This window comes from Ceratotherium simum, chromosome X, assembly GCF_057802395.1.
Source record: "Ceratotherium simum simum isolate JZ-2026a chromosome X, ASM5780239v1, whole genome shotgun sequence".
Classification (NCBI taxonomy): Eukaryota; Metazoa; Chordata; class Mammalia; order Perissodactyla; family Rhinocerotidae; genus Ceratotherium; species Ceratotherium simum.
Window position 1 is genome coordinate 36,538,136 of NC_141940.1, and position 16,438 is coordinate 36,554,573.

Here is a 16,438-nt window from a genome sequence, read left to right on the forward strand (position 1 = left end):
TAGGCAGCTTTGGTCATCACAACAAAGAGTCAGTCATCCAGCCACCTTCGTTACTATTATCCAAGAAATTATGCCTGTTAATATCTCTGGCTGCTTCTGTGAGGTGTTTTCCTAGTTCTTTGAGAAATCTTTTCAAGTTTTAGAGTCTAAAATCCACTCCAGCTTAAGTTCACACCAAGTTCCACAGAACCGTGGTTCTCAACCAGTGATAATTTTGCCCCTCTTCCTCTTGGGGCACATGTGGCAATGTCTGGAGATAGTTTTGGTTGTCACAACCGGAGGGAGACTGCTATTGGTTCTAGTGGATAGAGGTCAAGGATGCTGCTAAGCATCCTACAATGTACAGGACAGCTCCCCACAATGAAGTATTATCCATCCCAAATGTCAGTAGTGACTAAGTTCAGAAACTCTACCCCAGAACAAGACTTACATTATACCTTAAAAAAAAAAAAAAAAGTACAGTGTAGCTAAGGACAAGAAGGGGAAAATAATAAAAACTGTCAGCATACAAACCCATTTCTGGGACATAGCTCCCGGAAATTTTCTGGTAACCTCTTCCTTTCCGACTGGGCATAGCATTCCAGGCAGGAACAGGTGTCACTTGGGTAACTGGTCTTAAGTTAGCCAGTGGAACAACATGCCTTAAAGTTAAAGATGCCAACATGAAGCCACTGCAACACAGACTTAATTCTCATTCAATACACATTCCCTATCCCTCCTGCTTCAACTTCAAATGTATTCTACTTAAATCTGTTGACACTAGCTTCCCTGTTGAGATTTTCTTTTTAGGTTGGGAAACCTAAGAGTAGTTTGTACAATTTCACAGCCATTTGTAGCACATATCACATTCCAGAGGAAAGATTGTGGTAGACTAGTTTAGAAGTATTTGTTGCCTCTCCTTGGAGGAGGATTATATTTTTCCCACCCGACTGATTTCAGGCCCGGCTATGTAACCCACTTTGGCCAATAAAATGTGAGCAGATGCTTTAAGAACCAGCACATGGTTTGTCATGTTCTCATTTTTTCCCTGCCTGATCATGGAAGCGTGTGTCTAGACAAAACTTTTGTCAGCCTGGGTCCCCTTTGCTGATCCACTAAACATGCTAAACGAGTAATAAATGAACTTTGTTTTAAGCTTCTGAGATTTTTTGGTTGTTAGGACAATATAACCTAGTCTAATGGCTTTCAAAGTGGACCAACAGCATTAGTATCAGCTGGAAACTTGTTAGAAGTTCAAATTCTTGGGCCTCACCACAGACCTACTGAATCAGAAATTTGGGGGATGGAGTTCCAATCTGCATTTTAACAAACTCGCCAGGTAATTCCGGAGCATATTAAAGTTTGAGAATGACTGGACTAGCTTATCTTGATATTGGCAGAGGCTTAGTTAGCAAACCAGCCTTCCAATTAGTATGAAGAGTTTTGTACCATAATTCTGTGGTACTTAATATTTCTAATAAGTTGGCTAGTGCCTAGGATTTGGAAACTTTCATGTAAAGGTATACTGAGATTTCATACTTCAGCATATGCTTTTACAATTTGAGATAAGTCATCCTAGGCTGGTACCAGATATAACTTTGGTTCTCTTACTAGTATTCTGGTAATTCTCAATATTAAATATTATATTTACAAATGTAATATAAATTATAAATTATATATTTAATATAAAAACCCTTAATTATATTAAAAATATTAAATATTAAAAAGACATTAGGAGCCAAAGATTTTAGTAATTCAACAAATTATTATATTCTTACTTTTCTGCCAATTCTTCAATGAAGACTGTTACTGAATTGTTCTCATTTCCAACTTCCTGAATATGAGCATTATAATATCTTCCACCTGATTCCAAGCGAACCTGAAAGGGAAAAGACAGTCAGAATACATCTAGTCTCAAGTCTACTGGCAGATCTGGCTTCTGCTCCCCAAATGGTGTTCAGTGTCTACTTATTAAAGCAGCTAATAATTGACACTGCCAGTCTGGTTCAATGGAGGCGGCACATGCTGAAAGAGCCTTAAATTTTAATTACAAACTTTTGTGATTAAACATAACACAAATGTTAAAATTCTAGCATTTTTAAATTAGTTTTGTTGAACTCATTAATGACTAAAACCATAATCTTGGAAAGACAAATTACTGATTCTTTAAAGAAGGAACTAACCTGACACTTGTCTCCCAAATAGTACTGTCTCCCAGCATACTCCATGTAATCAGATTTTTGAAGTTCTATTAAAAGAAAATGAAGATTCAAGCTCAACTAAACAGCTTCCTTTCCTATTTCACATCATTTAATTTTCTAATTTATTTTTACCACAGCGTCATTGACAATGCTACCACTATAAGCTAAAATCTGGGGCGGAAAAAGTCCTAAACGGTCATTCTATCACTCTTGATGGGTTATTTCTGTGGTCAACTTAAGGAGACCTGCTAGGATAGTTTTGTGCTATAAAACACAAATACTAGGTGGAAATTGGGAGGTTGTAATCTTAGAGTTGGTCAAATACGAATAAGGTACAATCTGAAAGTTAACATATCTCAATAAAAAAAATTTAAAAAAGAAAGAAAAAAAAGTAACACTATGCAGCTTTTTCAAAGCAGCCTATTATTTTTAAGAACTTACTGTGTTCCACAAGGTCTTAACTTCATTCTAGATTGTTAACTATACCTAGATTCACTGAGGTTCAAGGAGTTGAGTATGAAACATTAAAGGCTACCTCAAAGACAGAACTTTAAGGCCTACTTTAATCAACTTAGTTATCTTATAAGGTGAGATAAATAATTATCTGTTTCAAGGGTTGGCAAACTTTCTCTGCCAAGAGTCAGACAGCAAATATTTTAAGCTTTGTGGCATATACAGACTCTGTTACAACTACTGAACTGTCATAAAACTTTATTTATGGACAAATTTGAATTTCATATAATTTCATTATACTGTTCACAATATACTCTTTTAAATTTTTTTCTGCCATTTAAAAATATAAAGACCATTCTTAGCTCACGAACCATACAAAAAAAGGTGGCAGGTCAGATTTTGTCCACAGGCCATAGCTGGCTGACATCTGACCTACTCATTTACCCATCAGGGTTGTCTTAACACTTTAAATTTAAGATGAGCTTATTTCCAGTTACTACAAGTTTCTGGTACTCTTCAAGTTATCTAAAGGCTATCTCCACATAGTCTTTGCAAAGTTGAAGTCCCAGATAAACATCAGACTCCAAAAGATCCCTCCCCACTTCTAAACCTATTTGTTTTCCTCCTTTGGATTTAAATCATGTATTGAGCAAGCTAAAAAGTACCAGGCTGCTTTTTATAACAGTACGCAGAAAATGGCTCTTATTAGAAATAATTTGCAAAATTATTCTCCTGGATCTGTCAGGATTCAAAAGTATCCTGTTGATATTTCATTACCTTTTCTGCTGTCCAACCAAACATCAAATTCTACATTACGATAGATTTCTGGATCCAGGGCTTTGAGCACCTTATAGGGGAAGAGCATCTTTGATGGATTTTCTGGAGACTAAAACAAAAATAATCATGCTACAAACTCACCATCCTTAGCTTAAGTCTTCCTTCTATGAAGAAGGAAGAATTAAGGTTCTTTTCTTCCTTCTTTTTTTAAACTATGTACATATGCCTCCCTTTCCTTCTTTATTAAAACAAGAAATAAATGCTACAATAAGTTTTACTGTGTATTTTTAAAATCAGGAGATTAAAGAAGCAATATGCAAATAATCTAAAAGGTTTTAGATGGCAGAAGGGAAATATTGTCTAAAGCAGCCAACAACTCAGGACACATCTTATATAAATCAATGCAACACAGAGCAGGATGGAAGGTTCAGTCAGGGCTATTCAACAAGTGTCATCTTGATATACACAGAAAGGTGGCAAGTGTTTCTGTACCCTAAAATCACCTGGAAAAATCTGAAAAGTTTACTTCATTTTGGTCAAAATATGTTACAATTTCCAAAGGAATTACCTTTTTCTTCTGCTTTCCCAGAACTTCACCATATTCAATAGTGTTCCCCAATTACCAGTACGTGAGGCATAAATAGAGATTGTTGTAATACTATTTGCCCTATTTAGCTAGCCTCAAACTGAAGGTCTGCTTGATTTTAGGCCTATACAGATGGTAAAATTTCTCCTGTTTCTCCAACTAGGATTATTACCTATTTTCTCTGAGTATAATAGGGATAAGCATTATATTCTTTAATGACAAAAAGAAACCTTAGTATCAGAAGATTGATTATAAACTAAATGTATCTACTGGGTTTGTAATATTACTTTAACTTGAAAACAACAGCTTCTGAAATTTCTCAAGAGTTCCGAGTTTGCTTTGGCAAAAGTCTACAATTCCATAAAAATAAAAATTTAAAGAACATTAAGCACAACCATTTTACATTTTCAGATTAAGACTTCCACAAAGGAAACATCAACTCCTCCCCCACCCCATATAACTAGAACGGACCATCTGACCTTCACTAGTTTAAGTTATGATGCTGTAAAGCCAAGATTATGAAAATTCTTTGCCCTAGAAAATCTCAAACCTTTGCTTCTTCTGTTCCTTGATTGTACCCCTCTGGTATATTCTCAACATTGCAGCAGGCACCCCACTCTTCAGTCCTAATTGAAAAGATTTAGAACAAAGAGCTTTATATAAATGCAGTAGCTAAGAAAAGTCTTAAGTCTAATGACCATACCACCACCTAGTGGTAAATTAGCTCAGTTTTAAAAATGAGGCAAATACTTTTTCTTTCCAACATTTACATTTATGCTTCCTTTTTATAAGTATGTGCTACAATATACTTAGCAGATTATCTCCTATATTTCATATCTCCTGAGGTGACACACTCTTAAGATGGTCCCTACAATCCCTGCCTCCTGGTGTTCAAGCCCTTGTGTGATTCCCCTCTCAAGTTTGCTTCTAACCAATAGACAGGATGAATATCATTATATTACATAAGAATGTAGTGCCTGTCTTGCCGGTCTCTCTCTCTTGCTGACTATCAGGAAGGAAGCAGCCATGTACACCAACTCCACGTGGCAAAGAGCTGAGGGTACCTGTGGCTGACAGCCAGCAAAAAACTGATGTTCTCAACGCTACAGTTGCATGGTACTGAATGCTGCCAAGAACCATGTCAGTGGGAAAGTGGATCCTTCCCTAGTCAAAGCTCCAGATGAGAACTCAATCCTGGCCAACACCCTCATGCAGTCCTGTGATATCCTAGGCAAAATACCCAGCTACGCAGTGCCCAGATTCCTAACGCACATAAATTGTGAGATAAGTGTGTTGTTTTAAGCTACTACGTTTGTGCTAATATTGTTATGCAGCAATAGATAACTAATACACCTTGCCTTCCTACTACTATAGTTTCCATAAGCCCGAAGTCCTTAAGACAATCAGTGAAGAATGAAGCAACTTTTACCGATACATGGTTGCCACTCCCTGCATTCCCAAGTAAGAGTTAAAAAAAACAAAAAACAACTCTTTTCTACCAAAAAAAATTCTAAGTATTAAACATCCAAGAAATAGTACTGCAAGACAAAAAGACAAGGTGACACCTGACTGGCACCAAGCCTATCTGAATTTTCAGACAGAACTAGGAATCAGGAAGAAATATAAGAAAACCTCTACTTTATTATCTAAAACACAGGTTTTTACTAAATTTGTTCAATAATTGCTGCTTCCTCAGAGGCCACTCCTAGTGAGTAACAAAGGCAGACATTCAAAAGCTCCTAAAACTCCCCTTAGCCTGAGAGATTCTTTTCTACCTGCTGAATGTGTGTGTCAAGTAACCACTCTGAACCTTTTACCACGTACAAAATGATGCTGCTGGTTTGGAATCAGTTTTTTTCTCAAAGTGTGGTCCATGGCCTACTTACATCAGAATACTTGGGTGTACTTATTAAAAATGCAGATTCCTGGTCCCACTCTGACCTCAAATTTTGTGAAGGCAGGTCCAAGAACCTGCCTAACAAATACCCTAAGTAATCTGTATACAACTTAAGTTTGAGAATCACAGGATTAGATAGTTCTAAAGTCTCTTCTAGCAATAAAAAAAACTGATTCTGACTTGGGCTGAACCCCACCCCCCAAAGCCTGAGCATCTGACAATACAACGTATCTTTTTGGTAAAACTTCTCTTCCTCCATTAAAAAATGTTTATCCCTGTAAATATATACGTGTGTGTACATAGTCTAAGTCATAAGCTTGCCAGGTCCCTTCTACTTTCAAATGATAATGCACAGAAACATGGTAATCTTGTAGCAGACATCCCCTTTCCCTTTATTACCTATCTTGAGTTGAACTCTTGTAGTCACTATGGGCATCCTCACTGCCAGTCACAGCATTGTTTCTGTTCTTCTTGGAACCACTTCGAAACAATTCAACTGCAGTCTTCAACACTTTTTCACCCACAACAAACACATCTTTATAGAGAATTTCATACAATACGGCTAAAGAAAAAAATGGCCAAAACTCCAATTGTCAAAATAAGGTTTTTTTATAACAATGTCAAAATAGCCATAACCCAGTGTACAAATTCAATAGGTACCGATAAGGTTTTAAAAGAGCTATTTATCGTGGGTCCCTCAATTTAAAAACTAGCAACAAATCGTCTGAAAACACACCCAAACATTTATAAACCCTTCACATACCCTGACAAACAGCTGCACTTGACTGAAATTGTTTTGAGTACACTGAATCATAATGACCATTACTTGAATAGCAGAGTACAATCTGAAGAAAAGAAAAACACACAAAACAATTAAGCGAATGTTACACATATTACAACTATGAAATACTTGAAATTAAGCTGCTAATCAGAAATTGATAAACTAAATGAATCTCCTCTTTTTAAATAAGTGATTTTTAGATTTCACATAAGTGATATCATACAGTATTTGTCTTTGTCTGCCTGATTTATTTCACTCAGCATAATGTGTCAATTATATCTCAATAAAACTGGGGAAAAAGTGGTTTCTAAAATCTAAATATAGATAAATGCAAGCTGTACTTCATAAAGAGATTTTCTTGACAACTTAAATGCCAAGATTAAAATCATTACTAATGCTACACTGTGAGCCTTAACCACATTCCTGTTAATACCAAGCAAGCACTGATTTACAAATGTGCAAAAGATAGGAACTTGTACAAATTGAGTGAGTGAGTAGAAAATCTAAGAGAAGTCAAAACATCCAGCTTAACTTCTAAAAATGACTGGAGAAATTAGGTCAAATACCCAAATACCCCAAACTCAGACTATGGGGTGAGGGACTTCATTCAATTTATTCAAAATGTTATCCACTGTACTGAATAGCAATATATCAATACACTATATAGGAGCAATACTGCTAAAGAGACTTCCTTAATGAATTAAGGCACTGAGATGGCTATGAAATGGGTTAATTTATTAGCTGATTCCTTCGATCTCTAGTTTTTTCAAACAACAATTCAAAGGCCATGCTTACTAACCAAATTATTCCAGTAAAAATGCTCTATGTGAGGAAATCTGTTTACATAACTGCTCCAAAACCTTTTTGAATTTTTGTTCAAAAACTTCTGTCTTATGTAAGGGATATAATCCCTAGTGATTAAGTCTAATTAACTTTGAAGTCATCTCTGGTATCAGCAACCTGAGGTACCAAAGACAATTCTCCATGATCTATGGGAGGATGTTGCCACCAAGCTTCCTTGGCAGAAAATTACCCTAAGCACTCTTTTCTCTATCTTACTACACTACCATGAGCTAACTTCTCCCAGTAATCAAGTTCTCTGATCCCAGCTCTATTACTCTTCCCTAGGCTTTTTTTGAAATCTCAATTCCAACTCCATCAGTATAATCCATTTCAAAGTATTGAGGGCAAGGATCAAGCTAAAGTTAACTCACATTAAAGTTTAAGTTACGAAGTTTCACCCACCCCTAAGGGGTATTTTGCCTTTAAGAGTTTATTAATCTAAAGAAGCGAGCAGATTTTGAGCAAAGAAGCCCTCTGTACTCTGTACTAGAAGAACTGGGAACTCCATCTAAGAAAGGTTAATAACCAGAAGCAGTTGTTAAGGAGTAAAGGAACCAGCTAACCAGAAATGATGAATAAGCAAGAAGAAAAAAAAAAAAAAAAACAAAACCAGATGACGATACAACTTCTCTATTCATGTAGCAAGAAGTTCCATTTTGATTGAAGTGGCAAAACTAAGCATGATGGCTTTTATGTTCCTGGTGGTATCACAATATAAAATAACTCTCTCATACAGACTTGTGGGTGGTGTGTTTGCTGGGGGTGGGAGGGTGGCATGCAATGACAGTACACTAGTGAAAAAATGAGGTAGATCTATATTACTGATGAGGATAGAGATTTGAAAAGAACAAGTAACAGAATGTTAAGTAGGAGCCCATCTACATTAAAAAAAATGCAAAGAGAATGATATAGAAGGATACCCACCCAAACTTAATAGTTGTTACGTTGAAGTGCATGAGATGGAAGAGCACAAATGGAGACTTGACCTTTTACTCTACATTTCCATATTTAAGTTTTATTTTGTTTTTCACGTAAGTATTTCTATTCTTTCTAAATTGAGCAAATGGGCTGAGTAATGATGGCTAGCCCCAGTAGCATTCACTTTGACATGGATAACGAAGTAAAATGCAGAGTTACGTCAACACAGAAAGTGAAACGTACCAAGGTGAGCATTAGGCATTTATTTCTCTGAAAATTTGCTCTAAACTATATTTTATGGAAGGCTCATTCACTGGATTCAGCAAAGTCATTTTTGAAAACCCAAAGAATTCAAATGTAAATCTTAAGAGCCTGAACTGAGATACAGGAACTAAGTTTTAGGCAAAGCAAGGTGTCACACAACAAAAGTACCCTGTTGCCACCTGGCTTTCCCATACTTAAATTGCAATATAAACATACATACTCACTTTATACATTCCCAAATCAAACATATACACACTATCCTGTGCATGCAAATATCCAATTCCTAATAAGTATCAGCTCTGTATATATGTACGGATGAGACATATATATATGATATTCTCTACGTGAGGTGCACACACTCAAAGTCTTACATTTTTGTATTTTTATAGCTCCCAAGAGGTGTTTTACCCTTAATTAGCTCAATAATATCTCTGTAAGATGTACAATACTCATTTGAAAATGGAGCTGTATAATTGTAGGAACCAGGTGGTGGGTATGTGAGTGTTCACTATACTAGGCTTTTAACTTTTCTCTCTATGAAAATTTTCAGGATAAAATGTTAGGGAAAAAATAACTGAACTGTAGGTTTAAAGAGTCCTGATAAAGATTTAAATGTCTAAATCTCATCTCAGGCAATGCTGTGTACAACTGCTAAAATACAAAAGCTAACACACTCCTCTTCCTCAAACAATTCTGACTATAGCACACTTTTCTTTAAAAAACTTTGAGTGTTTAGGGGAAATTGTACCCGATGTCTGAAATTCACTTTGAAATATATCAAAAATTAAGATAAATTGAATGGATAGAGGGATGGATAGATATGTGATAAAACAAGGATACTAAAATACTAACAGTAGACTAAGTGGTAGGTATATGGATGCTCACTGTAAAATTCTTTTAGCTTTTCTCTAAGTTTGAAAATCTTCATAGTAAAATATTGGAAAAAAGATTCAATTGACTATTCTATCCAATGAAAAGCCAAATTCTTGGCATGGCCTACTACACCCTTCATTATGTAACTCTAGCCTATCTTTTCAGCATTGCCCTCCTCCCACTCAACTACTTGAGTCCCAAAGGGTCTCTTGCTTCCATGCCTTTGCATACAGTTACCTCTAAATAGACTGCCCTTCATACCTGGAGGACTCATTTTTTGATACTCCACTTAAATTTCACTACCACCATGAACCTTTCTAAACTTCCTCAAGCAGACTGAAGGGCTTTTTCTTCTATGCTCTTTGTACCTACTTCTACTATAGAATTTATCACTTCGCTGTAATTATTTACATGTCTTCTTCAGAGCACCTTAAGCCCTTGGAGGGCAAGGATTTTGTTGTACTCATTTTGGTATCCCCAAATCCCAGCAAAGTGCCTAGTACATTACAGGGGCTTAATGTCTGCTGAACAAATTAGATGGTGGTACCACTGGTAAAACAATTAACACGCCCCAATTTATACTTATCTTCTAAGTTATCTCTTGCATCCTACTCCGTCTTCTCTATCCCTAATGCCACTTGCCTAGTTCAGGTCTTTGTCGAGATTACTGTGACATCCTAACAGTTCTCCCAGTCTCTAATCTTGTCTTACCATTATCAAAATGTTGCCTGAATTTTGCTTCATGATGTGAAACAAGACTTACAAAACTCAAATATTGTGTAGTCTATATTCACTAATCAAATAATCAGGATAAAAGGCTTTTCTTAAAAACTTTTTGGAAGAAAAATTGTATGCTAAAGAATAATTTGTTTACCTGCTGCGAGTTCTCAACCAACAAAACAACCTCCTACTATTTTCCAAGCACATTGCTAGGCAGTTGTTAAGGGGACACACTGTCCCTGCCCTCAAGAAACTTTCAGACTAATGACAGAAATAGACATGAAAACAAATACAATGTAATAAATACTATAATTACTTGGGTGCTGCTAGGGGAACACAAAGGGAGGCAATAACTCTAGCGGAGTTGGGAAAGCTGCAAAGGACTTGATGTTTGAGATGAAGGAAAAGAAAAAAGTATGCAAGTCAGACAATCCGGAAGCATAGTATACTAAGGTTGGAGGACAATGAAGCTGGAAAGGAGGTTTGGGACCCTTTAGGGCACTGAATGCCTAGCTTCAGAGTTTGAACTTTATCTTCTAGTCAGTCAGGAGTCAATTAGAGTTTTCGGTGTTTTTTCCTACTACAGAGGAATGACAAGATTAGGTCTGTTCAGAAGGGTAGCTAACAATACTGAGGATGACTGACTGGAGAGGAAAAGGCTGGTGGCAGAGAAGCGTGGCATTTAGACTGTGCTTATTTTTTTCATTAATTAGGTAAAAAAAAAAAAGAGGATGATTTCTTAATATCCTGGTAAGCCAGCAGCATCATTCAATTTCTTTTAGTAAACATTCACTCATCTTCTTACCTTGTCTTTATAGCCATTATCTGTGACACAAGTTGGAGGCTTTCCAGGACAGCGATAAAGAATGAAATCCCGACTACATAGGCAGAAAACAAAGGTGGGTGAGAAGAGACAATTTAGTATATCCAAGAGATAGTTATAAGAACAAGTATTTGTGCTTTTAAACTGCCTACCTTATTCATATAAAATAATCCAAATGTTTAAGAGGCTAAATAATGTTAATTCAAGGTAGACAGATAACTGCCCCTAAAGTCCTATGGATTTTAAAAAATATTATCTTAATTTAGGGGGAAGAGAAATAAAGAAGATAGGTTACCAATTTTATGTATGTTTATGAGTTGGAAGGGCTCCCATTTCTTCCAAACAGGGGCTGGTAAATTTTTCTTGGTAAAAGACCAGATGATAAACGTTTCAGCTTTTGTAGACCATATGGTTTATTCAACTTTGACTTTGTGGCATGAAAGCAGCCACAGACAATGCATAAACAAATGCACATGACTGTGTTCCAATAAAACTTTATTTACGGACACTGAAATTTGAATTTCATATAATTTTCACATGTTGTGAAACATTATTATTCTTTTGATTTTTCAACCACTTAAAAACTTTTAAAAGGCATTCTTAGCTCGGGAGGCATACAAAACCAGAAGCAGGCCAATTTAAAAGCCGGCCCCTGACTGAAAAGCAACAACTGATTAGCCACCAGCCCAATGCCCCTCCTATACTACTTCTTGCTGGATTTAGCCAGAAATGAGCCGACTACAAAACACTAACTTGAGCAAGTCCCCACAAGTGGGTTCTGATTCTACCAAGGAATATGCCATCTCATCATCCTAAGAATTGTGAAGCATTCTTATACAGATCCAACTCTTCCCATGAACAAGACTCCCACTACATTATTTATTTAGCTATTTTTCAAAACCCTACAGCTTTCAGAAATGCCACGTTTGCAGTTTTCAAGACCAAAACAGAACTTCCAAAGCAACAGAGCAGTGTTTCTCAAATTGTTCCCCCAGGATCGACTTCCTCAAGAGCCTTTCTAGACTTTTCTTAATTTCCTTATGAAATTTTAATATCACAGATATACTGTATATCTGTTTATGTACTATGACCCTTTGAAGGACTGCAAACTACTGTAATATCTAATATACTTTTTGTCCTCAAGAACCAATTTATACCCTCTTGGAAGTGATACTGAGGGATGCCCCACTGAGGATGCATGCAAAAGAGGCACAGAGTTAAATACACAATAATTCTAAGACAAATATTCTGATTTTCTACAGGAGTAATACCAGCAGTTCTTAAAGTCCTTTATTCTTCCATTCAAATGGACACTAATGCTAGAGGTTCTCCACCTAAAAATTATACCAGTTGACTGCTTAGACCTCTTCATTCTACATATCAATACATCAAATCTCATATTTTCCCAGTCCAAAGTGGACTTTAATAGAAACCTTACACACACACACACTCTTTAAAAACAGGAGATTCAACTTACTTATAAATTAGAGAAAGAGCTCTTATTTCCAGCTGGCCAGCACTTTCCTAAACATAAATAGTGCATAAAGTTTTTAAAAACATTCTGTTGCTAGGAGGTAGAAGTTTTTGCAACTTCAACAATTGCTTTTTAGATGCTTAGCACTGTTTTAGATGATGAATTTGTCGAACACACTGTAACTTGCTTTGAGGCTTGGGATATTGTTGCTAAGTTGGGATATTGTTAATAAGTTCATTAAAATAAACTTGTTCTGAAAAATAAAAAAATACCTAAAGACCTTCTTAGTTAGCCATTAAGTAACAAGGACAGTTAATATAGGAGATTTAAAAGGCACAATAAAAACGGAATTAGTGTAAGAATACGAAGTTAGCAGGGTATTTAGTAAATGTGTTTTAAGTCCAGAACTATGGAATTAATTTAGTCACAAATTTTTTTAAATTAAATATGTTTATGGATCTTACTCCCACATAAAAGAAGGATAACTACAAATCAGGGGAATTGTTTAATAAAAAAAATATTAATGACCTCCTAGTAACATTCATTACCACCCCTCTCCCCCATTAAAGTGAAAAGGCCTAGGCTTGTCCTCTTCCCAAGCAGTGTATACTCTTTCACTAGTCTATGGATAAAATTGTTAACACAATTCTAAGTATTCAGCACAAAATAGGTCAATTGCCAGCCTCTAAACTTTTACAAGAACTATTTGATTCAACACAGCTGGCTACTGAAGAAAATAGGCCGAGTCTAGCTAAAGTGACACAGCTGAATGAATATTTAGGTTACTATTCCAAATACTCTGAAAAGATTTAACCCCCATATTTGATCTTACCTTGGGATCTCCCAACCGTTCCAGGTATTTCTCAAAAGATCCCTCCACATACTTCAAAAATAAAACAAACTTGACTTAACCAAATACATAGCATTACTTAAATCTGATCATATTCTGCAATATTATCCTCCAATGGGTTTTTGTTCAGCTCAACAATTATGGTATTAAATTACTACTTTGCACAGCACCTCAAGAAGATTTGCACATACATATAAGCTACGAGTGGAGAAAAGCTGGACTATAAAAGTATCTTAGGAATTGGTCCTGGCTTATCCACATACCAGTGCATTTCATCAAATGGTATGCCTTTGAGTTTCTTTTGAAATGCCAACTTAAGTAACTTGAAAATTTTCATAAATCAAGCAAGCCTAATAATTATGCGTTCAAATTTGACAGGAAACGTGTATATACAAAATTAAACTGAGGAAATTTAAAGAGAATTTCATTAGTTTCAAAAAAGCCCAGGAACAAGGGAACTTTTTGGGGTGATGGAAATGTTTTGTATCTTGATTGCAGTGGCAGTTACATGACTATATATTATTGCCAAAACCAAAAATGCTAAACTTAAGATGGTGAATTTTATTTATGTAAAATATACCTCAATAAAAATAAAATTAAACTCAGGGAATATAAGGTAATATATGTCTAGTTCCATGCATATATCACTAGACTTAAAAAACCTTTTTTAATTTTTCTCAAGCCCTTTTTTAAACAGTTTTGAGGTATAATTCACATATGATAAACTGAACATATTTAAATGGCACAATCAAATAAATTTTGACAGACGTATGCACCCATGAAACCATTATGACAATCGTGATAGTGAATACATCCATCACCCCCATAAGTTTCTTTGTGCCCTCTAGAACCCCACTGGCCCCCAAGCAACCACTGATCTGCTTTCTGTCACTATAAATTGGTTTGCATTTTCTACAGCATCACATAAAGGAAATCATACAGTATGTACTTTTGGGGGGGCCTGGCTTCTTTCACTTGGCATAATTATTCTGAGATTCATCCACGTAAGTTTTACAATTTTATACACATCTTTGTTACTCAAAACGTGGTCCACAAAAAACAGCAAGCATCATTTGAGAGTTAATAATGCAGAAATCTTGGGCCCCAGCTCAGACCTAATGAATCAGAATCCATATTTAACAGGATCCCCAGGTGATCTGTATGCACAAAAATACTTGAGATGCACTGCTTTACACCATGGTCTTGTATTTGAAGTAATGTCACAAATAATCCTTTGCCCAGGTGTGGTGAAGACTAATTAACGTCAAGTTAATAAGTTTTAAAGTCAAGAAGCCTTTTCACATGGTTTTAAAATTCACTGAAACCTGTTGAGAAAATTAAGAGTAAACCTCAAACAGCAGGCAAATATCCATAATATACAGTCAGAAGAAAACAAATAGTACTGGAAGGGCTAGGAGTGTTATTAAAAAACAAAAAAAAACAAAAAAAAAACAGCCACACGAAAGGGCACACTAGACCTTGATAAAACCTCGTTTCGTTAACAAGAATTCAAATACTTCAATGTATACAAAGATGTCTTCTAAAAGTTGTTTTAAAGTCAGTCGTTAGTGGCAGAGCTCCAATTACCACAGTTTGTCACATGAAAAGATAGATGTTGAGGACTAATTTGTTTCCTTACAATTAAGTTTTACAAGATTCTTCAAGCTGACTGGCTGAAGACCACTGTGCACAGAATTAAGCAAGAGAACAGAGGGGATTCCCATTTGTACATATTTTAAAACATTAACATAGCCAAACCGTTCATGAACTATGAGGAACTGTTCAAGAAAACAGTGGAGTGGATAACACAAAACAGCAGTTTAAAGGTAACTTTTTAGGGTTTGGGGGGTTTTTTGGCGTGTGCAGGATGAGAGAGTAGTGGGAAGGATACAGATTAACTGTTTTTCTTAATTTTTAATCAGAGTACAAAACAATCTAATTCTGGAAGAGGGTCCAGAAGCATGCTAGCTAAGGGGAAGGAAGCCAGCTGAAAATTAAATATTTGCTATTGAGAGGAGATTGCATGATATAATTTTCATATGTAGATGCTGAGAATTCATTTCCCCGCTGCTGCATACTCTACCGATAACTCCCCTTGGTATGTATTCTACTTACAGATTCAAAAGTTTGTTGATTTTCTCTCATATATGACACACAAGCCTTTCTGATTTCCAAATGATGGACCTGGCTGCAAAACAACTAAAAACAAGAGAAAGACCAGCTTACTGTCAGCAGTCATTTGAAATAGAAGCTTCTAAATTAAGACTATGAGCTGGACACTTAAGTCCTCCTTATTTAGAACATATGGAGGAAACTGAGAAATTAAGTCCTGATCTTACTAAAACCTGTTTTTGTCATCTTTAGTGAGACTGGGAAAAGATGATTCTGTCATGCCCTCCGCCCCCCTTTTCTACTTATGGGCACAGCCTGTAAATTTTTCCTTAGGCATAACATTTAGAGGAAACAGGGGCTGCTTATAAAGGATCAAGATACATTTCAAAGTTTTCTTTAACCCCATTATCTTCTCTCTCTTACATTTCAAAGTGACATTTAAAAAACAGAAAAGACAGCAAATGCACAGCAATATATTTGGACTAATCAGCAAAGGCATGCACCAAGCTAGTAAGTAGCAGACAGGCCTGGATGTTTTTACTAGGGAAGACAATTTTTTTGTTTTGGTGGGCTACAAGTCTTCTAGCTACAGCACTGTGCCATGTCTCAAACTCTGAAAACTCAGTATAGGGAAGATATATTCGTTTTCCTTTTACCTGCTCCGAAATAGCCCGAAAGAGGCAAGAGGCATCCTTGGCAGTCAGTTTTCGAAACAGCCCTAAGGTGCCTAAATATTCATCCATTGATGCCTCAGTCAGAGATTTCTGGCCGCAGTACTTTTTCCATCCTTTATGCATTGTGCACGGCAGGGGGAGGGGCGGTGTGAAAGTGGGGAGAAAGAGAAAAGAACACAAGTGTGGCAAGAAGGAAAAAGCAGGGTGCAGGGA

General features: G+C 36.2%; 1 protein-coding gene across 3 annotated transcripts in view; it reads right to left on the reverse strand.

Annotated features, from left to right (window-relative positions):
- ALG13 (ALG13 UDP-N-acetylglucosaminyltransferase subunit) overlaps positions 1–16,396 on the reverse strand; it is a 42,188-nt gene extending 25,792 nt beyond the window's left edge. Inside the window, exons 1-12 of one of the 3 annotated variants that reach the window (XM_087427433.1) lie at positions 16,208–16,396; positions 15,555–15,638; positions 13,422–13,472; positions 12,593–12,639; positions 11,098–11,170; positions 6,657–6,738; positions 6,293–6,428; positions 4,547–4,622; positions 3,411–3,519; positions 2,163–2,227; positions 1,758–1,858; positions 514–641 (exon numbers count right to left, since the gene is read on the reverse strand). In XM_087427433.1, the coding sequence (XP_087283559.1) occupies positions 514–641; positions 1,758–1,858; positions 2,163–2,227; positions 3,411–3,519; positions 4,547–4,622; positions 6,293–6,428; positions 6,657–6,738; positions 11,098–11,170; positions 12,593–12,639; positions 13,422–13,472; positions 15,555–15,638; positions 16,208–16,348 (1,093 nt within the window). In that variant the 5' untranslated portion in view covers positions 16,349–16,396. Of the gene's footprint in view, positions 1–513; positions 642–1,757; positions 1,859–2,162; positions 2,228–3,410; positions 3,520–4,546; positions 4,623–6,292; positions 6,456–6,656; positions 6,739–11,097; positions 11,171–12,592; positions 12,640–13,421; positions 13,473–15,554; positions 15,639–16,207 lie in introns of all 3 variants that reach the window. The other 2 variants (XM_004440500.3, XM_087427434.1) reach the window with 2 other exon arrangements.
- Positions 16,397–16,438: the final 42 nt, after the last annotated feature.